The sequence below is a fragment of the Puma concolor genome, chromosome D4 (assembly GCF_028749965.1).
Source record: "Puma concolor isolate L17-30 chromosome D4, mPumCon1.1.hap2, whole genome shotgun sequence".
In the NCBI taxonomy this organism is placed as follows: Eukaryota; Metazoa; Chordata; class Mammalia; order Carnivora; family Felidae; genus Puma; species Puma concolor.
The window spans coordinates 60,790,694-60,815,418 of record NC_141679.1 but is presented as its reverse complement, the minus strand read 5'-3'; the positions used below and the strand labels follow the sequence as shown (position 1 = coordinate 60,815,418).

Here is a 24,725-nt window from a genome sequence, read left to right as displayed (position 1 = left end):
GTCTTCCCGGCGGCCCTTTCGCTAACAGCCTCGAAGACTTCCGGGGCGAGGGCAGGTCTCCAGTGTACCTTCCTTCGTAAACTCCGGGAGGGGGCTGGTGGAGGTTCTTGGGACGGTGCTCAGTGACGATTCCTAGGCGGAGCAGATTCGATGAAGAAAGGTATAAGAAAGAACCAGGACTGGCGGGTAAGTGCTCTTTTTACCCCCACTTCCGGGCCTTTGCCTCGTCGGGGAAAGCTGGGCGGAGCGATCGGCCTGGCCCGGCGCGCGGGGTGGGGCCGGGCTGGGGGCGGGGGGCGGCGCCGCGCTTGCGGTCCGTGGGACTGGAAGACCCGCCAGAGCCGGAACCTAGTGCCGCCGGGTTACTCTCGGGCGGTCGTCTTACCCCTCGCCCTTCTCGGTTGTTGTTTAGGAAGGAACGGGTGATTGCTCTAGTAATTTTTTCATTAGTTATTGGGTACCCATATACGTGTATGTGAGCGTCCCCTGCCCTGACGTCTCCGATGAGCACCGCACCTACTCATCTGATTGCCTTGTTTGACTCTTCTGTCCTAACCCATTCCTTTGTCAGTCTTAACCATTTCAGTGAATGGCACCATCCATCTACTTAATTCAAAAATGTAGGTAAGAGTCATTCTTGGGTCCTTCTTTTCCTTCATTTCCTGCATAACAATCTATCTGTAAACCTTGCCACCTCTACTCTGAAGACAAATCCTGAATCAGACCACGTTACTCCTTTGTTTACAATTCTCCACTTACTTTGCATTGCAAACTCTATACTCAGACCCAAATGGTTGTGCTCTCTCATCACTACACTGCATCCATTCTTTCTTCCTGTTTCTCTAATAAGGTAAGTTTGTTTCCACTTTAGGAATTTATACTATTTCCTTTGCCTGAAGACTCTGCTCCTAAATCTGCATGGATGATCCTTGTGATTTATGTCTTAGCTCAAACATCAAGTCCTGAGTGAAGCCTTCCCTGGCTACCCAATCACTGTTTTATTTCGTTCAACAAATAAATTGTGTTTGTTGACATTTAGCATCTCCTATATGCCAGGCAGTGTTCTACATGCCAATGATGCAGAGGTGAGCAAAGGAAAACCCTTGTTTTCTTGGTGCTGGGGATCCGTTTCGTAATGAACAAACATAGTGCAATCAGAGGAGTGATCAAAGGGATTGTAGTAGATGAGATGAGAGGCGGTGAGAGGGGCTTTGGATGGATTTTGGACTTTATTAGAGTATGTTGAGAAGCCTTTGGACTGCTGTTTAGTTACCTTACTGGGGAGGTGGGCAGTTAGGCTACTGCAATAATTCGGTCAAGAAATGACGTTGGCTTGGGGCGCATGGGTGGCTCAGTAGATTAAGCGTTGGACTTCAGCTCAAGTAATGATCTCACAGTTCGTGAGTTCAAGCCCTGTGTGGGGCTCTATGCTGACAGCTCAGAGCCTGGAGCCTGCTTCGGATTCTGTGTCTCCCTCACTGCTTGTGCTCTCTCTCTCTCTCAAAAAGTAAACTTTAAAAAAATTTAAAAAGAAAGGAAGAAATTATGGTGGCTTGACTGGTAGTTGGTAGTATGTCCATTTTGACAAGATTTGGCCACAGGAGTGATTTTTATATTTTATATTTCTTCTGTTTATTAAAATGGGGTTTTCTTGGTTGTTATTTCTTCTAAGGAATGGAATTTGGACAGCTCTAAAATTAAAGGATATAAAAGGACAAAATGTTTGTAATTGAAGTCTAGTACACAGTTTGGTTGATTTTGGTTGTAGCTGGTGCTTTTCGGGTATAATGTACCTTAAATGTTTGCGGGGCTTGCCCCCTAATTTAGGTTTCTGCTCAAATGTTACTGCCTCAGAAAGACTTTACCTAGCCTTTGTTTTAAAGAGCCCCTCCATCACTCCTAACTCCTTACCCTGGTTTTTGTTTTCGTGACCGTTTTCCTATCTGTTTTTTTAAAGGGGGTAGTGGGGAGAGGCAGAAGAAGAGGGAGAGAGAGACTCTTAAGCATGCTCCATGCTCAGCACAGAGCCGGACGTGGGGCTCCATCTCATAACCCTGAGATCATGACTTGAGCCAGAATCAAGAGTCAGATGCTTAACTGACTGAGCCACCTAGAGGCCCCTCCTATCTGACTTTTTAAATTTAATCGTTTGTTTACTTTCTGTCTCTCCCTACTGGAATGCAAGCAGAGGGACTTTTTCCATTTCTTTCACTGCTCTATTCCTATTGTCTAGAACAGTGCCTGGCATAGAGTAGGTGCTAAATAAATATTTATTGAATAAGTGAGTGAATGGATGGATGGCTTGGGTTGCTGGGCCCATGCTTATTTGCCTGATTGATTGAGTAGCTTCAAGTTTACTTCAAGTAGTAACCAACGACCGAAATTGTCGTTTTTCCCTTGCTTCCTAGGAGATAGTTAACTGAAAGGAATCTGTCCCACTACTGCAACCAAACCAGATGCCTTCTTTTACTTCACCCGACCAAGGAGAGGACCTGGAGGCCTGTGTTTTAAGATTTTCAGAGTTAGATTTAAAAGACACAAGGCTTATCAATCCCAGTAGCAGTCTTAAAGCCGAGTTGGATGTCAGTACGAAAAAGAAATACTCATTTGCCAAGAAAAAGGTAAGATTGCCGCATTGCCGTTTATGCTTCAGGATCACATATGTATAGTTAGTTCAGATACATCTATTAGTAGCTCATCAAGGCTGTCCTCCAGGGAACAGAGGGCTAGTGAGACTCAAGGCTGCTGCCATGCTCAAGGCAAGGTATAGTTAGGGTCATTAATTAGTGATCTTAAGTCAGTGCCAGGCGAAGAAGAATCATAGGTAAGGTGTGGTTGTGGAACACGTATGGTTGAGTACTTGAGGACAGATTCTAGAAAGATGGGCTGAATTCCTTTTCCCACCTAGAGTTAGGGGAAGGATCCCAGGAGACCTTGTCAAACGGAGAACAGACAGGCAGATGGCAGCTGCCATCTAAGACTCCTGATCTGATCTAGCTGGCTGAGTTCTTTTGGTTAGGAGAAGGGACACAGCAGCCCAGGATGGATGCAAACTTACTAAGGACAGTTGGGATTGGATTATAATGGGAGGTGATATTGATATGCTGCTCTTCTATGCCATTTATCCTTTTTTCAGAGATCGTTGACTCAAACCTCCTGCTGAAGGTCAGAGGAAGGAAAACGACCAGAGGACATGCAACTGAGACTTAGTTTTCTTACCTCCAGTCTGCTGTCCTTCTTCCTTCCACAGTTAGCTTTTGTTGGCTTCATGTCAATGAAGAATAGATGTCCCTACTTATAACTTCTCATCCGTCACCCCTCTGTTCTCATCTCACATGGATGTCCTTGAAAATGAAACCCAAAGGGTACAGAAAGGTTTTTTCAAATATTATCTTACAAAAATTTCAGACTTAGAGGAAAGAATTGTACAGAGGACCCTCATATCCCCTTTGCACACAAGCTCCATTCATGTTTCATCAGTTGTCCCAAATGGCTTTATAGATCCATTCCAGGGTGTTGCATTGAGCTGTCACATCTTATATATTCTTCATTCTGGAACACTTTCTCGTTTTTCCCCTGAAATCGTGACCATGACATTTTTAAAGATTACATGAGTTATTTTGTAGAATATCTCTTTATTTGATCTTCACTCATGTTTCCTTATGATTAGATTCAGGTTAGTGCTTTTATTAACAAAACCATCCCACAAGAAATGCTGTGTTTATCTGGTGACAGTCTATCAGGTGGTTCACAATGGCAATTTGTCCCATTACTGGTGGTGTTAACTTTGGTTACTTGATTAAGGGAGTGACTGTCAGATTTCTCTGTTATAAAATTATTCTTTTTTCCCTTTTAAGAAGTCAGTATTTGAGGGGGGAGGGGGAATACTTTGAGACTGTGTACCTATGCTATTCCTTATCCAACTGTCATCTACTAATCTTAGATTCATTGGTGTTTCTTTGCTTAGTCAATTGTTACTGTGATGGGTGCTAAAGGGTGATTTTCTAATTGCTTCATTCCTTCTGGATTTATTACTTGGCATTTTGCTGTAAGGAAGAGCCTTCTTTTCTCCCAATTTGTTTGTATCCATGTGGACTGTAGGTTTACATTTTATTTGTTGGGTGATAGTCCACTGTGTCATGATTTATTGCGATGCTCAGATCATCTCAGATCTGGCTGGGGGCCCTTTTAAGCTAGTATCTATATGTCCTTTTGACTTGCTCCCATCATTCTTTGAGCATTTCCTTACTTTCTGACTCAACAAGATGTTCCAGACTCATCTTGTATTTTCCCTGCCCCATCCCTGGAACCAGACATTTCTTCAAGGAGCTCCGGTTGCTTCTAATGAAAAATCACAACCTGGAGGCTCAGCAAACTCATTGCTACTAAATGTTACTTCTCCCAGGACCTCTGGTGTGTGAAGCTAGGAAAATATGTAGATGAGTGCATAAACGTCTATATGTTTATGCGCTAAACCTATACCTATACTTCTATATTTACTACCATCCCAATATTATGCCATGAGCTCATACCAGCACTTCACTTTCATTCCAGCATCACAAGAGTTTTCTTAACTCTCCCTTTCCCATATTTATAACTTCCCTATTTGAGGAGGTTTGATGAGAAACTTGGCTCTGATTAGTCCCAATGTATTTCCTTATTTGCATATTCTTCTGTATGGAATCAGTATACCCACCCTGCCACGCTGGGCCTCCCAGGGCCTGCCTTCCTGTAGGCTTCACCCACCTCTGAGCTGCCATCCTGGCTCTGGCCTGACTCTCCCTCTTGAACAGATCCCACAGGGGCTCAACTGCAGATGGGTCCTCAATGCCTTGTTCACAAGGCCTTAAAAGACCAGATAGGATTTGAAAATCAAAGTTTAATACAAAGAAGCACATATGTTGACATATGTGCTATCTCTTGTTTTTTTGTTTGCCTATCTGGAAGGATTCACTGCAAATGAGGCTAAAAATGCCCTGCGGTGTAATTTCAGGCTACCCTTCCTGGTACTTCGGTCTGAGACAGTCCAGATACAGTTGTGTACAGCCAGAGGATGGCCCCACAGTGGCGCTTCGTGTCTGTTATCGATGTTCAGAGTGCTTGTTTTTGGATGCTTTACAGTAGTCTCCAAGTGCATTGCACACACACACACACACACACACACACACACACACACATACACATAAGTATCTCCTTTTCCATTAGACTAGGAGGGAACAGTTGTTGAGAGGCTAATAATCATAGATCCCATTTAGCCTCTATTTGTACATCAAAAATACCACAGAACTAAAGAACAAATGACAAGCTAGGAAACAGATTTGTGAGAACTATGATCAATAAAAGGTCACTAAAACTGCTTACAAAACAGAAAATCCATGCCACAGTAGAAAAATAGGCAATAGATGTAAATACGTGGGGTGCCTGGGTGGCTTAGTCGGTTAAGCATCCAACTTCGGCTCAGGTCATGATCTCACCGTCCATGGATTTGAGCCTCGTGTCGGGCTCTGTTTTATTTTAGATATTTATTTAAATTAGATGTTTAAAGAGGTGTAAAAACGTATGCATGGAATGCTTACTCAGCATTGCTTATTTGCATCACCCACTTGCCCTAATTGCAAAGTTTGGAAACAAATGTCCATTAGTTAGGAATTGGTTAAGAGAATTATGGCATGCCCATAGTTTTCTGTTTAATAGTCTTAATAAATATAAATATTTTTTTATAAAAACAACAAAATTATTTTCCAAAAAATCAAAACATTTTGGAACATTTCTTTCCAATCTTTTTCAGTGTAATTTTTAAATGTTGAGGTTACATTGTATAAGCAAATTTTTTCCATTGTTTTTCACTTAACATTATATCATAAATATTTTCTCATATAACTTAAAACTACCTGCTCGATATTCTATAGTAAATACATTCCATAATTGCCTTGACCGTTTTCTTTTTAGATATGACTGATAATGTTGTTTGTAATGTTGTACTAATATTCATCTGAAATTCAGGTTCTTCCTTTAAGAACAGTCCCTAGCAAATTTTAGATAGAGGCATAAATTTATTTTTATTTTTATTTTTTATTTTTTTTTTCAACGTTTATTTATTTTTGGGACAGAGAGAGACAGAGCATGAATGGGGGAGGGGCAGAGAGAGAGGGAGACACAGAATCGGAAACAGGCTCCAGGCTCTGAGCCATCAGCCCAGAGCCCGACGCGGGGCTCGAACTCCCGGACCGCGAGATCGTGACCTGGCTGAAGTCGGACGCTTAACCGACTGCGCCACCCAGGCGCCCCTAGATAGAGGCATAAATTTAAAGTAAAACTAACTCTCTCAAGAAGTTCTTCTAAAAAAAACTGGGACATACACCTAGAAACCCATGTGGACGGATGACGTCAGGGATTCACTGAGACTTCTGCCAGCCTTACACCTAAGGTTAATCGTGGAATATTTGCAATGTAATTGCAGGCATTTGCCCTTTTTGTCAAAACCAAAGAAGTTCCTGCACATCCTTTTGAATGTAAAGAAAAATGGTGGAAATGTTGTCAACAGCTGTTCAAAGACCGGATCGGCATCCATAGACATGTGGCAACACAACATGCTGATGAGATCTGCCGCCAGACTGCTTCCGTGTTAAAGCAGCTGGCTGTGACACTGAACACCTCAAAGAGCCTTAAGCCTGCAGATGATAGGAACCCTCTAAAAGGGTACTTGACCTGTAACAGGGAAGTGTCCGCTTGGCTCCCTGATGTAAGCTGCTTTAGCCCTGATGAGCTGATAAGGTAAGAATTCCATTCTGTACTTTTGGTTTAATTTTACCAGTTTTTCCAGCCACAATGAGATACCACTGCCTATCTACTAAAATGGCAAGATCTTTAAGGCACAGGATTTCTCTATGGGTCTAAGCCAGGCTGATAGCCACATACTCTGTATTATGGAAGCAGTGATATATACCCATGTAGCTGGCAGCATTCACTAGGTTTCATGGAAGGATACATCTTACCTTTTTGAAGGAGAGGTAATGAACAGAAAATTGTATTAGTATTTTCAGAGATAAGTTGGAAGGCTCAGAAATGTTAATGATTCCTCTACCTTGAGTATCAGAGCTTACAAAGCATATTTTGTTACCAAATATGGTTATCTCAGTTGATCATGTTTTAGAAAGGATGTTAACTTAAAAAAAAATTTTTTTTAATGTTTATTTATTTTTGAGAGAGAGACAGAAAGAGACAGAGTGAGAGTGGGGTGGGGCAGAGAGAGAGGGAGACACAGAATGCGAAGCAGGCTCCAGGTTTGAGCTGTTAGCACAGAGCCTGACACGGGGCTTGAATTCACAGACTGTGAGATCATGACCTGAACCGAAGTCAGACGCTTAACCAACTGAGCTCCCCAGGCGCGCCCCAGAAAGAATGTTAACTTTTAGAACTGGGGCACAGGATTTAGATCCTACCTTTGCAAAACTCACAAAATTATATTACAGAATTCTGGAGGACAAATTTCTGATTTTAAGCAATTCCTGAACTATTTCGTGAATAGAAAATGTCCAAATTTAATATACTTTTGTCATTACTATTCAGTGCCAAATACCTCTTGTTTATCAAGAAAAGGAGAAAGAGAATTGAACTTGGGCTCAGAGTTGAGCTAGTCACTAAAATTCTTTATATGTCGTCACCTCTAAAATAGTAATATCGGTGCCTGCCCTGTTTACCTCACAGTGTTGCTAAATGAATTATACAAAATGATGGTAATAGCTGAACTATAAAATGGCATACAAGCATACAAATAATGGCCTCTTTGCTTCTGTATGGCCCTGTGCCTCAAGGAATTTGCTCTCTAGGGGGAGAAACAAAAAAAAAAGGATACATGAAACATTTAGCAGAGGATATGAGACAGGCTACTTAATTATCAGTTAAATTATGTGGTGCAGATAATTTGTTACAGTAGTTTAGAGGAAGGAAAACAGGCTCTAAAATAGACAAGGTTTCAGAAGAGAGTAGGCCCTGCAGTATGATGAGGGTATTGATGAGGGTGTCAGATTCCAGAGCTGGATGGGACCTCAATTATCATCTACCATAGCATTCTCTGGAATCTGTTCTATGCAACACCAGCTCTGAAGGATGCTAACAGGTGTTGGAAAGAGGTGCTAAAGACAGATAGGTTTGGGAAGCACTAGGTTAAAATGTTTTTCATTGCAGGACGTTTCAGAGCCTTCAGTAGATAAGGGGCTTTCCTGAGATCCTCAGAGAGATGTTGTCTGCAAGGTTTCTCCAAAATGTGATTTCATAGAACAGCTTCAAGCACACTTTGGGAAATGCAGTTTACTTCACTTCTCCAGTTTTAGAGATGAGGAAGTCAGTCTCAGAGATGATAGGAGACCCACCCAGCTCCCATGCCTAGTTAGTAGGAGACAGCACAATGCAGTAGAAAGAATATGGATTCTAGTGTCAGAAGACTGTTCAAGTCTTGACTGTCACTCTGTCACTTTCTCACCTGGAAGGAATCGGCCTTGGTTTACTCAGCTGTAAAGTGGGGATAATAATAGTCCTTCTCATGGTTAAGAAGATTACATGAAAAAATGGAAGTGAAACCTTTTTGTACAATGAGAGATTCAAAAACAGATATGACCCTGTCTTACAGGATAAGCCAGAAATTTCTGTAAAATGGGTTATTGATTCCTGTCTCATGAGTATGATGACTAAATGAGGAAATCAAAGTAAACTTACTTTTTGTAAAGTAAGTTGGGTGCAGATAACGTTTTCTTCAGAGCAAATATTGACCGGAGTTGCTGCTTCTCTCAGGCCAACAACAGTAGGAGAAAGTTTGGCACAAGTTGGTCCATCGCGGCCTGCCCTCTGATACTGCCTGGGCCTACTTTATGAATTGTGGCTGCCTTATGCCAGTGACTCAAATCTTCTCCCTGTGGTTTTCTTCTTCTAGGGGCCAGGGCAGTGATGAAGGAGAGGTTCTACTTTATTACTGCTACTGTGACCTGGGGGATCCCCCCTGGGTCTGTGCCTGGCAGACGGCTCTGTGCCAGCACCTGCGCCTCACAGGCAAGGTAACACCGCACCCTTCACGGGACTCCTCTTGTCTCCAGTTTGCACTACAGAGGTTATGCTCACGACAAAAAGGATTCCCTGTTAGGTTCTGCGAAATCCTGCTAGGCTTTTAAGTAGACCGCTAAACAGCTATTAACGTGGCATTTTATGACTGTTTAATGGTGTAGACTAAGAATCAGCAGACTTTTCCTTACAAAGCAAAATAGTAAGTATTTTAGGCTTTGCCCAAAACCTGCTCACTCTTGCTTCTATTAAACCCTAAAACTGTGTGTGGAATTGTGACGAAATTATAACAGGATACAGTTGGATTAATTATGCAATATTTCTTTTCAGTTGTCTAGCCATTGTACATTGTTTAAGAACTAAAGTTTAAATCTTTATGATCTTTCCTGCTAGATAGGCCATTCCTTGCCAGAAAATTCCTATAGTCTGTACTCAAGAAGTGCCTAAAATTGAATTTGTTGATTTTTACGTCTATATGTGTTTTCTAAACAAACAAACCAATGAACAAACAACACCTACTCAAGCATGCTACTGTAACATGAAAACAACCTTAAACAATAGGGACAAGATGTGAAATGGCTGTGTTCCGATAAAACCGTATGCAGAAGCAGATACAATTTGCTGACCCCTGGCATTAGGAAATGTTCTTGATATGTTAGCTGGAAAAAAATTTCATAGAACTATACATATAGGTATAATTCCAAGTTGCTTCTTGATTTTTCTAGAACATGCCAGGGTCTTTTACCATTTTGTGGTATTGACATTTGCTGCTCCCTTCCCTCCAGGATGCTTTCCCGCTAGATCGTCACTTGGCTCATTCCCCACTGCAGATCTCTGCACACATCTTAACCTCCTCAGAACTCTGATCCAAAGTAGTCCTCTCTCTAAACCTTGTCACTTTCTGTCACCTTCTGCTCAGAGAATTTCAAAGAATTTGTTATTGTCTGAAGGTATAATCCTTGTTTAATTTGTTACAATCTGTCTCCCTAATAAAAGCTTCATGAGGATAGGAACTTTGTCTTAATTGATGTATTCTTAGTGCTAGAACAGGGCTTGGTGCATAGCATTACAGTAAATATTTGGGGAGCGTTGAATAAAGAAATGAATATATGTTTGTAATAGAACCACAAGTGTTTGTATATAAAGATGGAAGGTAATAGATACCCAGATGTTAATCATGATTATGTCTGCGTGATAAGATTGTGGATGGTTTTTGTTATTTTCTGAAACGTTCTTTATGATTACATGTATACACACATATATAGACGTAGACTTATATATGCATATACATATACATGCATGCACATACACACGTATATAGGTAAAACTAGAGACAGAGACAGATGATATATTACTTTGCATATTTTTTGAAGATGTATTTATTTTTGAGAGGGAAAGTGCAAGCAGGGAAGGAGCAGAGAGAGAGGGGGACAGAAGATCTGAAGCAGGCTCTATGCCAACAGGAATGAGCCCAATGTGGGGCTTGAACTCACGAATCGTGAGGTCATGACCTGAGCTGAGTCAGAGGCTCAACTGACTGAGCCACCCAGGTTCCCCAACAGATAATGTGTTTTTAAAACTCAAAAGGAAATGAACTAAAATTCCCTCTGAGATCCCCTCAGGTTATGACATTGTACAATCGTAAGCCTAATCTTTCCCACACGTTTTAAGTCCCAAGGCAGTTGTTTGATCATTGATATTTTCCACACTGATGTTTTCTAACAGATGGTGCCAAAAGCTTCCTTTACCTCATTCAGTTCATTGTCACATCCTGCCATTTCTACCTCTAAAATATCCCTTGTGTCCATTCGTTTCTGTCCTCCCTTCGACCACCTTAGACCATGCCCTACCCTCTCTTATCCATTTCAGGAGATTTTTTTAATTTTAATTTTTAAAAAAATGTTTATTTAATTTATTTTGAGCGGGGGGGGGGCGGGAGAGAGAGAAAGAGAAAGAAAGCATCAGCAAGGGAGGGGCAGAGAGACAGGGAGAGAGAGAATCTCAAGCAGGCTCTGCATTGTCAACACAGAGCCCGCCTTGGGGCTTCATGTCACAAACCACGAGATTACCACCTGAGCCTAAATCAAGAGTCTGACCCTTAACCGGCTGAGCCACCCAAGCACCCCGAGGTAGCCTTTAATCTACTCTTGTTCTTCTGTCCTTGCCTGCCATTTAATCCATTCTCCACACTGCAGCCTGCATCGTCTTAAAAAGTAAATAAAACACGGCTGTGCTCTCCTCAGAATCTCTCAGTGGCTGTCTAGTGCTTTTCGAGTAAAACCCAAATCCTTGATATACCCTTAGGTTCCTGCATGATTTAGCCCCTTCCTAACTTTTCTGCCTATCTGATGTCATTCGTCACTCCTTATACTCCAGTGACATGGTCTTTCAGGTTTTTCTGGAGCCCACAAAGGTTTTTTGCGTCTTTGGGCCTTTTTCCAGGCAAACTGTCTTCAAGGGACTCTCCCACACCCAGTTTCTCTTGCAAAATTTTTACTCAATCTTCAGTTCTCAGTTTCAATGATAGTTCCTCAAAGAGACTTTTCTCGACCTTCAATCTAAATTCATTTTTCCCAGTACACCCTCACATAGCATCTTGTAGTTATTTTTCATAGCATTTGTCAGTTTGTAATTTTTATCTTAATATCTGTGATTGCCCTTAGTCTGTAAACTCAAAGAGGGCAAGAACTCTTTTTTAACTGCTAGATCCCTAAATCCTAGCACAGTTCCTGGCGCGTAGTAGAATCTTTAGTAAATATTTGTGGAATGAATACATTTATTATCACCTCTGTTTGAGAACACCTTGGGAGATGGATGTTCTCACAGTGAACCTGAATGTACAAAATACGAAGTCAATCTCTTTCCTTGTTTGGGGGGCAGATTTTTACTCTTGGCCCAGCCTGAAGTGAACTAGCAGTGAGGGTCCCTATCCACAAGGTGGCAGCACCTGCCTGGCTCTGAGTCTAAAATCTTTAGGCTTCAATGATACGTGCCCAGTTTACTGAGGTAGTTCTCTGATTTTGGGAGATTTGGCAGAGTATTACCATTTAGGTAGGGAAAGAAGACAAGTTGAAAATTCGAGAAACAAGCTTCTGATTCCTATTGCTATAAACTCCTTACTGCCTCAAGAAATTTGAAGGGACACAATGGAGGCTTTGGAAGGGAAAAATTACATGATTTGGAACAAATATCTGGTTTGAATCTCAAATCTACCACCTGCTGACTCTGTGTCTTTGGGCAAGTTACTTGATTTCTCTCAGCTGCTGTCTCCTTTTCTGTCAAATGGGAGTTATGGTATGTACCTTTCAGGCTTATAAAGCTCCTATATCATAGTAGGTGCTCAATAAATACTAACTGTTGCTCTCCATTCCTGAGATATAAGGCTTTCCTCACCAAGGAGCTACTTCACAGGTTTTTCTGGAGCCTTAGGGATTGAAAGTCTAGTGCGTGAGTTTGGATTGCTCAACAGATTGCTCTGCCCCAGCTTTACAGGGATTAGGTGTCCTTGTCTTTTATTTGGGTTTTGAGATTAAAAGAACATAGGAAAGAATCTACTAGTCTACCCTAAAGACAGTTATGTAGAAGTATGTACTTTATCTGCCATGGTCAGAAATAGTTTTAGAGTAAATTTCGTGACACTTCCACTGGTTCAGCTCTATTTTCTATGTAGACCCTTGAAAAAGTATAAGTTGATTGTGGGGATAGTGGTCTATACAGCAGAGATGGCATATTCTTTCTGCTTTCCTCTCCCATGCCCAGAGCAGGTTTTAGCGGATTGTAATTCTCTTTGTCAAGGATCCAGAATGCTCATCATAGAACTCTGGCTAGCCACTACTAGTGAGTTGGCATTGGCTTATGAAATGAATCCCATTTATATACATTCCCTAAAGAACTGGATCGAGGGAGGTAACGGTATTTCCTCTGGGGCCTGAAAAAGGGCAGCCTTGTAAATTTTTCAAATTCTCATGCATTGGTAGGTATCATTGTTCTCTAAATGGTAGTAACAATCTAGGACCTTGAATTAAATGAACTCTCTCTCCGTAGAGTACCATGATACTAGAGTGGTCTACGTTCTCTCTAGCGCTTTTCTCCAGAGAGCTCAGCTCCTTCTAAAGATGATGCATCCTTAAACTCATCCGAAGCGTTTTGTAGTTCCAAGACAATTAACTTGGCAGCGTCCCCAGAGCATTGCCTCTTAAGGCAGGGGCCTGAATCCAGGTTCGAATGTCTCCTAACCAGCGAAGCATTTTAAAGAGAATACAGTGTTTGAGAAGCCAAAAAGCTTCAGATATGGATACGCATCCATTTGTTCAACAAATGTGAATTGAGTACCTACTCGGCAGGCACTGTTCTAAGCACCGGCGATGCAGTAGTGGACAAAACACACACACCCCTTGTGGACCTTGTGTTCCAGTGGGTGGGTTTGCAGCGGTGTGCAGGGGTGTACTCACATGCCCTCCTAGCTCTCAGCCGTGCTCTGTGTTTTTGGACTTGGGAAATATCTCCTCAGCAGTTGTCTTCATTGTTGCTTCTCTCTTACCTCCTTTTTATGAAGATGAAGAAATTGAGGTCCAGAGAAGTAAGTTAATTTTCTCAGGGCCACAAAGCAAGTAAGTGGCAAAGATGAGTCTTGATCTTAGATCTTCTGACCTGGATTTAGGTTAAGCTCAAAATTTATTTCTTTGGGCATTGGACAACTGGGGCTTTGTAGCAAATGGGGCTTTCCAGAAGTTTCACTCATTGCATTCTCTTCTTCAGCGCACATCTATTGAGTACCTCATCTAAACTGTGGGCAGTGCCGTTTTAGAAAACTACAAGTATCTTTGTGTGGTAACACTTTTGTTGTGTCTCTGCTTTTCCCCTTAAACTCACTGACACACACAAGCCTATTCTGCCCCGGGAAGATTTAAACTAAGCTAAGAACAGGCTGCATTCCCTTTCTCTCACCGTCTTGTGTCCCAGGTTCGAATTGCTACAGAAGGAATCAATGGGACAGTTGGTGGAAGCAAACTGGCCACCAGACTCTATGTGGAAGCCATGCTTTCCTGCCCATTGTTTAAGGATTATATGTGTAAGGATGATTTTAAGGTAAGAGAAATTGAAAATAAAATGGATTTTGAGCCATTTGCTTCTGCCTCAGTGCCTCTTCCCTCTCTAGGCTCTGAAGCGGAGATCAGTGTGGAGAAGTCAGCAGCCTTTTTCCCCATTAGGTTGTGAGGCAGTGCAGTCAAAGGAGCATGCTCATTCCACTTCTTTGTGTAGTCGCCATGTGATCTGGGGCAAGCGAATGCCCTTAATCTCCTTTCTTATCGAATAAGGACATTACAGTTTGCACAGTCTAACTCTAAAACTTAGATGTGTTTGCTCGCTTGAGGGACCACCTGGCTGTTTCAGGGCATCACGACTTTTTAGTCAACCTGGAATTACAAGATCAGTACTTCATACCACATGGGGGACAAAGCTGTTGCTCTCATGGCTGAGCTCCTTTGTTTGAGCGACCTGAGCTCCTTTGAGTGACCTTATGCTTTGTCACAGTAGGTGATAAAGGTGGTGGGGACTACCTTACTAGTGTTAGTGCTGGTGATGGTGGGAGAGAGGTCGCTCCTCCAGAGCAAAAGCTAGGATGTAATCTTACATGCTGAAATTATTTTGGTTTTATAGTTAAACGCTTATAGCCATAGAAACACCTTTGCAATTTAACATTTCAATTCATGGAAGGTATGCAATAAATATTTATTAGAGGTGAATTATCTGAAACATTTTAGGCCCTAAACTCCCTTCCCATTAAAACATTAATTCTTACCTTGAAGTTTCTTAAGACTTCAGCTATTATTACAAAACAGATATAATTCTTGTATTTGGCACTTGGCTTATATCTGGAGATGGGAGAGTAAGACTGTATTCTGTTTTGTTTCTTATTGGCTAGACCAGCAAAGGAGGGGCTTGCTGTTTTCCAGAATTGCGTGTTGGTGTATTTGAAGAAATTGTGCCCATGGGGATCAGTCCCAATAAGATCTCCTACAAGAAGCCTGGTATGCTTGCTTTTAGAAGAAAAATTTTGTTCTTCTTCACAGGGACGAAACTTAATATAGAAACACATGTGGAAATTAGACACTCTGATCAGCAATCCACTCTTTAAAATGGCTTTGGGGGTATGGAATGTAAGAAACAAAACGAAGAAAAAAGAGACAAAAAACAGAGTCTTAGATAGCAAATTGGTGCTTGCCCGAGGGAAGGTGGGCAGGAGATGGATGAAATAGATAAAGGGGATTAAGAGTACACTTATCTTGATGAGCACTGAGAAATGTATCGAATTGTTGAATCACTATATTGTATACCTGAAGTTAATATGACACTGTATATTAATTATGCTTAAAAAAAAAAACAAAACAGCTGTAGGGTAGCTAGCATGTGGGTCATCCAGTGCTTAAACTGGTCTTCTCTTTGGTGCTATGGTAATTGAAGACACACCCATTAGAATGCCCCGTCTTATTCTTCTTGATGACGGTTTGGCAAGAACTTATTTTCTCTTTCCAAAGATAGCAATCTGGGAAGAGTGTAATTATTATTTGTAAATAGTTCATCAACTGAATAATAGGCTTTCTGCTTCAGGAAGCAAGTGGCTTTCAGATCCAAAGCAGTTGGTTTGCAGGTGCTCTAGAATGTTCTCTTCCCCTTTCTCCCTATTGTTACCATAGATGGTTGAAAGACATTTATTTGGTGGGTTTTTGTTTTTGTTTTGCTTTTTACTATGAAAATGATCGAACATTAAAAAAAAGTAGAGAAAATAGTATAGTGAACTCCCATGTACCTGTCATACAGCTTTAGCAATTACTGATTCATTGCCAACTTTCTTCTATACCCTGCCCCCTTGTCCCATCCTGGATTATTTTGAAGGGAATCCCAATGTCATTTCATTTACAAATATTTCAGTAGAGACCTCTAAAAGATAAAATTTTTTTTAAATAACTGTAAAACCATTATTACATCTAAATAAAACCTTTTTTATAGTAATTCCTTAATATTATCAAATATCTGGCTAGTTCTTAAAATTGGCTAGACCAGCAAAGAAAAGGGGCTTGCTGTTTTCCAGAATTGTATGTTGGTGTATTTGAAGAAATTGTACCTGTGGCGATCGCATAATTTTTCAAGTTCGTTTCTGTTAAGATTCAAGTAAGGTCCACTCATTGTGGTGGATCCCTATGTCCCTTTAAGTCTCTTTTAGCTTGCACATTTGCCCCCATCTTTGTTTCTCTTCCCCATGCAGTTTGTTTTTTTGAAGGAACCAGGTCATTTTGTCTGTAGTTTCCCACCATCTGGCTAAAGCTGACTGTATCTCCTCTGTCCTCTATTTTCTTATAGATTGATAGTTACAACAGTGCTGTCTGATAGAACTAATGTGAAGCACATAGGTAATTTTATGGTGTTTTTTTTAGTCACCACATTTTAAAAGTAAAAGGAAACAAGTGAAATTCATTTTAATAAATAGGCTTTAATGCAGTGTAGCCAAAATACTTCAATGTGTAATGAATGTAAAAAATTACTAATGAGATAGATCTTTTACCTTTTTTTGCTTACTAAGTACTTGAAATCCTAGATCTATGTCACTCTTATTATAGCACATCTCAGGCTACCTTTCAAGGCCCCGATATCCCCATGTGGCTAGTGGCTACTCTGTTACATGCCTCAGATCTAGAGACTTGGTCAGATTCAGATTTGATTTCCTTTTTTCTTTCTTTCCTTTTTTTCCCCCAAGACTGCCTGACAGGTAGCATTGTCCTGTTTCATCAGGAAGCACAAAGGTCTGGTTGTCTGCATTTGCTTTCTAATATGGAGGTATTTAAAAGAATGCTAAGGGTTAAGTCAGAGGGAAATAGGAGTAGGATACAGCATGAGGGAAAGAGACTCATGCATGAAGAGAGAAGGGCCCAAAAGGGCCATGTGTGCACCGTGTCCCTACCTTAGTGGGATGAGTAAGGAGCTCTTTCTTGGTGCTACAGGACGTTGTTGGGAGGTTAGGGGAGAGTGGGCTCCGGCTCCAGGCAGTGCTGTGCTGCTCTCTTTTGGGCCATGCTGTTTGGAGGCCTCTCGTTTAAACATGTCCATCGGAGTCCCTGGCCAGTCAGGCCTTCGCACGGCCAGTAGAGCAGCAGCAGGGAGTAAGTAGAAGTAGAAGTCGTAGCAGATTTCCGTGCTTCTCATCACAGTTGTGAAGCTCCCTTTCACCCCCGTTTTGGTGACCTGTAATCACTTGATAATAAAAAATCAATTCTGGCTTCGTTACATTCTCATAGCCATAGGTTCGGCAGGTAGGAATCCAGATTCCTTGGCCATGCTCGGGGGCCTCTAGCCCCACCTGAGTACTTAGCAGTTTCGGGTGGTTGTTGGGGTTCACCCTTAAACGGAATGAGGCTCCCTTGGTGCCATCAGGATCCACCAGGTGTGGTGACTGCCATCCCCAGAGTCCCTGTCTGTAAGGTGTGGTTAGTCCATGCTGCCAAATTCCCCCAAAGTCCTCACAATCAGGGGATGTCTGGACCCCCTAAGATACGGGAATATTTCTGTTCTGGAGAGTCAAGAAGGCAGAGGGCCCCACCAGACCGAGGTTCTCTCTTTTTAGTCTCCTTGGATTTTACTTATTTTCTTCATCTCCTTTCTCTCCTGCATGCTTTAGCTCTTCCCTCCTTTTCTGTCTCCTGCCCTGCTTTCTTGTGTCACTGCTGCTGTCAGCCCTTCCCACCCTCTCTTTTCCTCATGCACACAGACTTACACACATTCTTCTTACCCTTTTGTATTTTTGAAGAATACCCCACTTTATTCCACAAATGTATACTCGTAGCTGCCTGTCAAGATTCTTAGCCTTGAACTTGGGCTCACCTTTGTTATAGTCAAAAGCCTATAGTCAAGCACATACATGCCCAGGCTCCTCCACATACAGTGAAAATAGAACATTGGCCGTATAATGGACCAGCAAACCCACTTAGCAATTTAGATCCCCACTGTCTGGCTTTTATCACTGGGTTAGACCAAGAGAATGGAAAATTCTTTGACTAATCATTTCTAAACCTCCAGGTCTCCATACCACTTATCTTTGGAGGAAGGAAAAGGAGGATATCTGGAGTTACTAAACTGTTTCATTATGGTCATCAAGTAGTGTTATTTTGAGATATAATTGCAATTATGAATAAAGGTTTGGGTGGAAGGAAACGGAATAACGTGAGTTATCAGGGTGGGCCAATTGTGATTGGGTTTTGAGTTTTGTTTTTGTCTTGTTTTAAGTAGATTTTTGGTTTGGTTTTAGGAGTCCATTTATCTCCAGGTGAATTTCATAAAGAAGTAGGAAAGTTTTTGTCTCAGACAAATGAAGAACAAAGTGATACTATCCTCCTGGACTGCAGAAACTTCTATGAAAGCAAAATAGTAAGTAGAACCAGAATTGAGTTCAGTGAAATGGTAGGCCTTCCCCTACCCACATCATGGCATGTTTCCCGAGGTGCTGCTGTTTATGCCTGCCTGTGCCCAAGTCACATAGATCTCCCCTGACTGCTAGCAGCTTCAGAGAAAACCCTAGCCTTTGAACTCAGGACCTGGTGAGAAAGTCTAAGAAAGTAGGAATTAAAAGACATCTTGGCACATAACGTACTTTTTGGCTCCCATGTGCCTACCCTTGATATAGGTCAAGGATCCTATAGTTTGCTTTGGGCAGCCTTTCCAGTTTTCTGAGGACTCTGGTAAGGTGACCAATAGCCCACCAGGCTTATTTCTGAGTTCCAGATCTTGAAGTTGAAAGGTCAGAGTGTAGGATGAGAAACAGCAGCTAGTAAGTGGTGCCTTCCAAAGGGGGGCTCTGAGTGGGGCTGACACAGAAAGAACCTTTGTTCTTACCAGGTATGTTTTTCTGATAAATTTCCTTCTGCTTTTCCTATGTTGTAGGGGCGATTTCAGGGCTGTTTAGCCCCAGACATCAGGAAATTCAGTTACTTCCCTAGCTACATTGACAAAAATCTAGAACTTTTCAGAGAGAAGAAGGTGCTGATGTATTGCACTGGGGGTATCCGTTGTGAGCGGGGTTCAGCCTACCTCAAAGCCAAGGTGAGTTAACACCCTTGGAGTCACTGCAGGTGTGGAGATGAAGAAGGTTCTACCAACAGCATGTAGTGAGCCTTCCACTCCCCACCTTCATTCCCTCTGTCACCCTCAGCCAGCCAGGGATTTATTTTTCCCTTGTATGGTTCCAGAATAGAGTTTGTAAGTACAAGATCTGAAGTTCTTAAATCTCAAGATGTGGAAAGCACTTAACAGTCTTAGACACTCATCAGGTACAAAAGGGAAAGATTAGTGAACATCTCCCTTTTCCTAATCCTTATGCTTGATCCTGAGAAGAGCAAATTCACATTACATGTCCCGACAGGTGTCCTTCTATATTTAGGGGACAGCAAAAATAGCCGGGCTTCCCAGGATCTAGTGGAAGGCCCTGACTGCTGTCATCACCTGCCAGTCTCCTGTGGAGCTTCTTACTCGTCTCTGTCTCCTCAAATTTCTTCTTGTTTTTCCTCACATAGGGAGTATGCAAGGAAGTGTTCCAGCTCAAGGGTGGCATCCACAAGTACCTGGAGGAGTTTCCTGATGGTTTCTACAAAGGGAAATTGTTTGTTTTTGATGAGCGTTATGCCTTATCCTACAACAGTGATATAGTGTCAGGTAGGTTGGCACAGGCTGGAACCTGAATTTATGATCAGGCATACTCTGTATGAAGCATTCTGGAAGGCAGGCCAGTACTGGTTACGTGAAGAAGAAAATACGGAGAAGAAGTAATGTAGTATGACCATTTCCCATTAGAGTTGGAGATGCAGTAGTGGAGCAGACAGAACCCTGGACCAGGAATCAGGAGGCCTGTACTGCCATCTTGACTTCCTGTTTACTGGTTAGGCAAGTCCTTTACATTAGGGGTGGTGCCACTTGCTTTGCCTGCATGCTGGGGGTTGAACTAATAGGCTGAATCAAGGGTCTTCACCAGGAGATGAGATATAAAATTTAGGGGTTCTGTGAATTTGGATGGGAAAATAATTATATCTTTATTTTTGCATCCCCGCACTACACGTAGCACTTTCCTTGACTGTAATGTAAGCAACAAATCAGTAATATTAGATACACCAGTGACTCTGTCATCAACAGAAACCACAGTATTTTCACATATGATAGTGGCTGCAGACATCCCCAAATAGCATTTATGTTCGTCATTGTCTCAAAATGGAAGTATTAGGCCCCCACTGTCTTATTTCATGTGTTAATATCTTACTATACAGATTTTTGAAGATGTTTTGATATTTTATATTTCTATATAATTCGTTTCCTTGTAATACTATGTATTTTATTTAAAGAACCTCCATTTTAGATGGTCTATAGACACATGTGGTAGGTGAGGTACTTTTGACTGGTGGGTGGGGCATTCCGAGGTAGGGGCTGAACCCACAGCCAAGGCAGGGGTGGCCACAGGAAGGTGTGAGCTCAGGAAGCCTGTGGTTTGACTGTAGTTTTGAGTCCTCACCGATGTGTGGTACCCAATGAGGACAGTCAGTAAAAGGAGGATGGAAATAATCCTTAAGAAAAACGGCTTGTGCCCCCGGATGCCATTATTTTGAACCGGAAAGGTCATGGGCAGACAACCCTAGTGACTGTCGTAATTTGCTAGAACTCCTGTGATCGTGAATTACCACTCAGATAATGAATAAGATTTGAGTGTGATTGTCCTCTCCCTTTTCTTCTTGATCTTTTTATTAATTTTAACAGTCTTTTATATTTGTGTGTCTTATTGAAAGCTACTTGAGATCTGTTTTGGAGCTAGATGGAGTAGAAATTATAAGTAAGTAGAAATAGTGGATTTGAGGAATGTTACTGAGGAAACGTTGGCAGGATATGATGGGTACTTGCATGTGAGTGTGAAGGCAAGAGAGAAGGCCCGAAGGTGGCTTAAACTAGTTAAGGACACTTGAAGAATGGTGATGTTGTTCATGGTAACAGGAAGTCAGCAGGGAAAAACAGGCTGAGAAAATAGATAATGGGGGTTTTAGGAATCAGGTGGTCAGGTGTCCACTGGCAACAGCAGCAGAACCTCAGGCCTGGGGAGCAGGGCCGTGGATATAGAGGTGGGAGGAAGCTGAATATAGATGTGGGATCATCTGTACTCGTGTGTTGTTTCCCACGATAAAGGGAATGACCTAAAAAGGGAAAAAGACCATTGAACCAAGGGGTAGTTGGCCAGCTTTGGAATAAAGAGAGAAACAATATTACCTGTTTTCTAAGTGGGAAAAAGAAGAAAGTGAGTCACCGAATGTTGGAATCAGGAAGACAATTCCCAGGTGAACCTACCCCTTCCCCACCCCCAAAAAAAGTGGGGGTGAAGAAGCATTTTTTGGTAGAAGACGGGAAACTTCTAAAACCTTCCCAGGCCCAACAGGATATATTAGCTGATGTGCTAAGAGTTATATTTAGGAATTGGAGAAGCGCCTGTCTACATGTATACACGTGTATATGTGTGTGTTTATAACTAGGGCTTTTCTCTCTTCCCCAGAATGTTCATATTGTGGAGTCCCATGGGACCAATATAAACTCTGCTCGACTCCCCAGTGCCGCCAGCTCATCTTGACCTGCCCTACTTGCCAACGACAAGGGTTCACAGCCTGTTGTGTCACGTGTCAGGACAAAGGGAGCGGGCTGGCTTCAAGTCTCACCCAGAGCAGCTTTAAAGAGGAATGTGAGTGTACAGCCCGACGGCCACGCATACCCAGTGAGCTGCCACAGCAGGTGTGACTGACTCCCCACCAGCTCAGAGCCAAGGCCTGGCGCTGGTGAGGATGGGCCGTGCTTACGAGAGTGGCACCATCAGCATTTCCCTGGGCCTTCGCAGAGCTAGGTTCACAGTGACCATACGCTGGAGAACATCAAAGCTGCGGCAACAAACAGGGAACGCCAGCATCATAAACTGGGTACCGTGTTGGCCACCTAAACTTCAGTGGGGGGAGGAAAGAGGGAGTTGGGTTCTGCCCGCTCACCTGAAACATTTGACTCAGAAGGTGACAGAGGGGCGCCTGGGTGGCTCAGTTGAGCGTCCGACTTCGGCTTAGGCCATGATCTTGCAGTTTTGGGGTTTGAGCCCTGTGTTGGGCTCTGTGCTGACAGCTCAGAGCCTGGAGCCTGCTTCGATTCTGTGTCTCCCTCTCTCTCTGCCCCTCCCCAGCTCACGCTCTGTCTCTCAAAAATAAATATTAAAAAAAAAAAGAAGATGCCAGAGCACAGAAAAAAGAGCTGTTGTGGGATCCCAAAGCCGCTGGGGGAGAGAGCCTTGAGCCTGGTGACCAGGTCATGCCCTCTCTGTGCCATGCAGCAGGCTGGTAGTAGTCATTGGGCTTGTCAGCAGACTTGTCCACCCTGGTGGCAGAAGCGTGAAAGCTATAGCCCTGGAGGTGGACTCCTTGGAAGCAGGCCACTCAGGTCACCTACCATCCACCACCTCTGACCTCATCTCCTCTCTGGCAGCCTGAGAGGCTAAGTCAGGATTTGCAGACTATGGCATTTGACTTGCTTCCTGCTTTTTTGTAAATAAAGTTTTATTGCAGTAGCCACACCCATTCATTTACACATGATCTATGGCAGAATTAAGTTACAACAGAGACCTTGTGGTGTGCAAGACTGACAATATTTGCCATCTGGCCCTTTATAGAAAAAAAATTGCCATTCCCTGGTCTAAACTAATAGCTCATCTGATGGAGCAGATGGTCTTAAAGATGTGGCCCACCTTCATTTTTTTATTGATTTGGTTTTTGTGAGAGTGCTCCCCCCATACCCACACGCTTAGCTTTAAGTATTCTTTTTGGAAGATTCAAATTAGTTTGAGGACGCTGACATTTGGGGTTTTTAGATGAACACCTTGGGACAGAAGACACATTTTGAGGGAGGTCGTTCTGCGTTGCCATGGTAGTTTCCCAGCCTTCTGGCCAACATGTGAGGCACGTGTCCCTGTCACCCTAGTCGCAAGAAATACATACGCAACCGTCCATAGACCAACAGATTTAATCTTATGTCGCAGTTTCCAGTGACGCAGAATACAGCTGCAGTTGTGTTTCAAGGAGAAGCCTAGCGGGAAGGGCCATCCCTGCAGCATGGTGCCACTCCTGGGCCCACCTGCAGCCTCAGTAGACACTCTCCCTTAGCGTGAGGCCCTGGCTCCACCTCTGGTTACCCTGTACTGTCCACATCATCACAGTTCAGTGTGCAAGACTTTGCCTTTTTCGTCAATAGCCTCCGCTCGGTGCTCTGCAGCTTAGTCTGTGCTCGTCAGCTATTTGGGCTGTCCTTTGTCATAAGATTTGCTGAATCACTCATGAAAATAACTCTCGAGCAACAGAAATGCTAGTTTAACTGGCACTGTGGTATATTAAAAGGCACAAGGGCATTGTGGCTTAACATTTTTGCTGGGTCCCAAGAGATGCACATGATGTGAAAAAGGGATCTGGCAGAAACACCAATATTACATTTACAGAATAATCGTCTTGGGATGGTTTGGCCAGGGTTTCCTAATTCTTTGATATCTGGATTTTCTTCACCATTGGCCTTCAGAGGCTTAATTGACAGACGAGATCAGTGGTGATGTGACACATGGTTGAAGTCTTTAACTATGGCCGTAATGGACTAGAAATTTCCCTATTGTTTTACCTCCCAGAAGCCATTGGCCCACTGTGCAATACAGAAAGGTGTTTTCAAGTATTTGGCCATAGGTTTTCACATCGTTGAGGTTGACACTGAGTAAGGAAAACATTATTTCTGATTCCAATATTAAATGGGAAATAAATCCCAGATGTTCCTAAAGAACACTCAGGGAAATGTTTGCTGCCTGGGATTGGTGAAGAAAGGATGGCTTTTGCAACTTGAAATTTCACTGGCTTTTCAATCATTTCCTCATATCCAGCAAAAGGAACCTCACGTTCTTTGAATCATGGCAGAGCTCTGTGGCCTTCAATCGCTCTTTCACGGGGGGCAACATTGTGCTTCCTGACCCACTGATCAATTGGGCAACTTTAATCTTGAGGTTCTTAAAATTTAAAGGAGGATTAATAACGATGATCTGTTCACTAAATGCCTAAGATCAAATTCATAATAAAGTATTTTATAATGCTTTTCAACCATGCGGAAGAGGGTGCTGTTTGTGCGTTACACATTCTAAACACACCTGAAACACCACGCAGTGAGGCCCCTGAAATTGGGCTCCCAGGCTTAAGTCCCATGCTAGAACGTCTTCAGTAAGATCTGTTGGTTTGGGGTCTTCTTAGTTTTTAAATAATAACCAGACTGAACTTCTGTGACTAAAGGAAAACTTCACATTAACCATAGTTTATAAAATTTCCAACTACAACCACTAGTTAACCTAAAAACCTTAGTGCATAAAGAATTGAACCACGAAAGGGTTTTGTGCCGGCACTTTGCCTTCTGGTTTCCACTGCAGAGCACAGATTATCAGTAGAACGTGTGCAGTTCAAAGGCATGGTCGTCCCCTTCACACATTAGACACCACTTCGGACCTTGGGGATGATGGGCCCAGTCAAGTCTGCGAGCCTCCTCTTCCTCACTGGAAAGGAATGGAGAGGAGATATAAGCCAGTTGACTGTGTGCATCGG

The 24,725-nt window shown here is 42.6% G+C and overlaps 2 protein-coding genes across 4 annotated transcripts in view; one reads left to right on the top strand and one right to left on the bottom strand.

The window, feature by feature from the left end:
* The first annotated feature begins 20 nt into the window (after positions 1–20).
* On the top strand, positions 21–24,233 carry TSTD2 (thiosulfate sulfurtransferase like domain containing 2). 2 transcript variants are annotated; one of them, XM_025912831.2, is made up of 10 exons: positions 23–186; positions 2,409–2,621; positions 6,461–6,774; positions 8,930–9,050; positions 14,017–14,142; positions 14,981–15,086; positions 18,356–18,474; positions 18,988–19,146; positions 19,617–19,755; positions 21,626–24,233. In XM_025912831.2, the coding sequence occupies exons 2-10, from the start codon at positions 2,457–2,459 to the stop codon at positions 21,862–21,864; spliced, it is 1,488 nt and encodes a 495-aa protein (XP_025768616.2). In that variant the 5' UTR covers positions 23–186; positions 2,409–2,456; the 3' UTR covers positions 21,865–24,233. The 2 variants fall into 2 exon arrangements, with proteins under 2 accessions (XP_086539687.1, XP_025768616.2); XM_086683561.1 differs by lacking the exon at positions 14,017–14,142 and having other exon boundaries at positions 21–186.
* The window catches only part of TMOD1 (tropomodulin 1), an 87,599-nt gene continuing 85,980 nt past the window's right edge, over positions 23,107–24,725 (bottom strand). For both annotated transcript variants that reach the window (XM_086683562.1, XM_086683563.1), the window contains exon 10: positions 23,107–24,676. In XM_086683562.1, coding sequence (XP_086539688.1) covers positions 24,612–24,676 — 65 coding nt within the window. In that variant the 3' untranslated portion in view covers positions 23,107–24,611. The remainder of the gene's footprint in view (positions 24,677–24,725) is intronic.

Bases quoted from the DNA above. Each gene is read 5' to 3' on its own strand.
- TSTD2 (XM_025912831.2), top strand. From the start codon at position 2,457: ATGCCTTCTTTTACTTCACCCGACCAAGGAGAGGACCTGGAGGCCTGT. The intron at 18,475-18,987 runs GTAAGTAGAACC...CCTATGTTGTAG, and splicing joins ACTTCTATGAAAGCAAAATA to GGGCGATTTCAGGGCTGTTT. The intron at 19,756-21,625 runs GTAGGTTGGCAC...TCTCTTCCCCAG, and splicing joins CAACAGTGATATAGTGTCAG to AATGTTCATATTGTGGAGTC.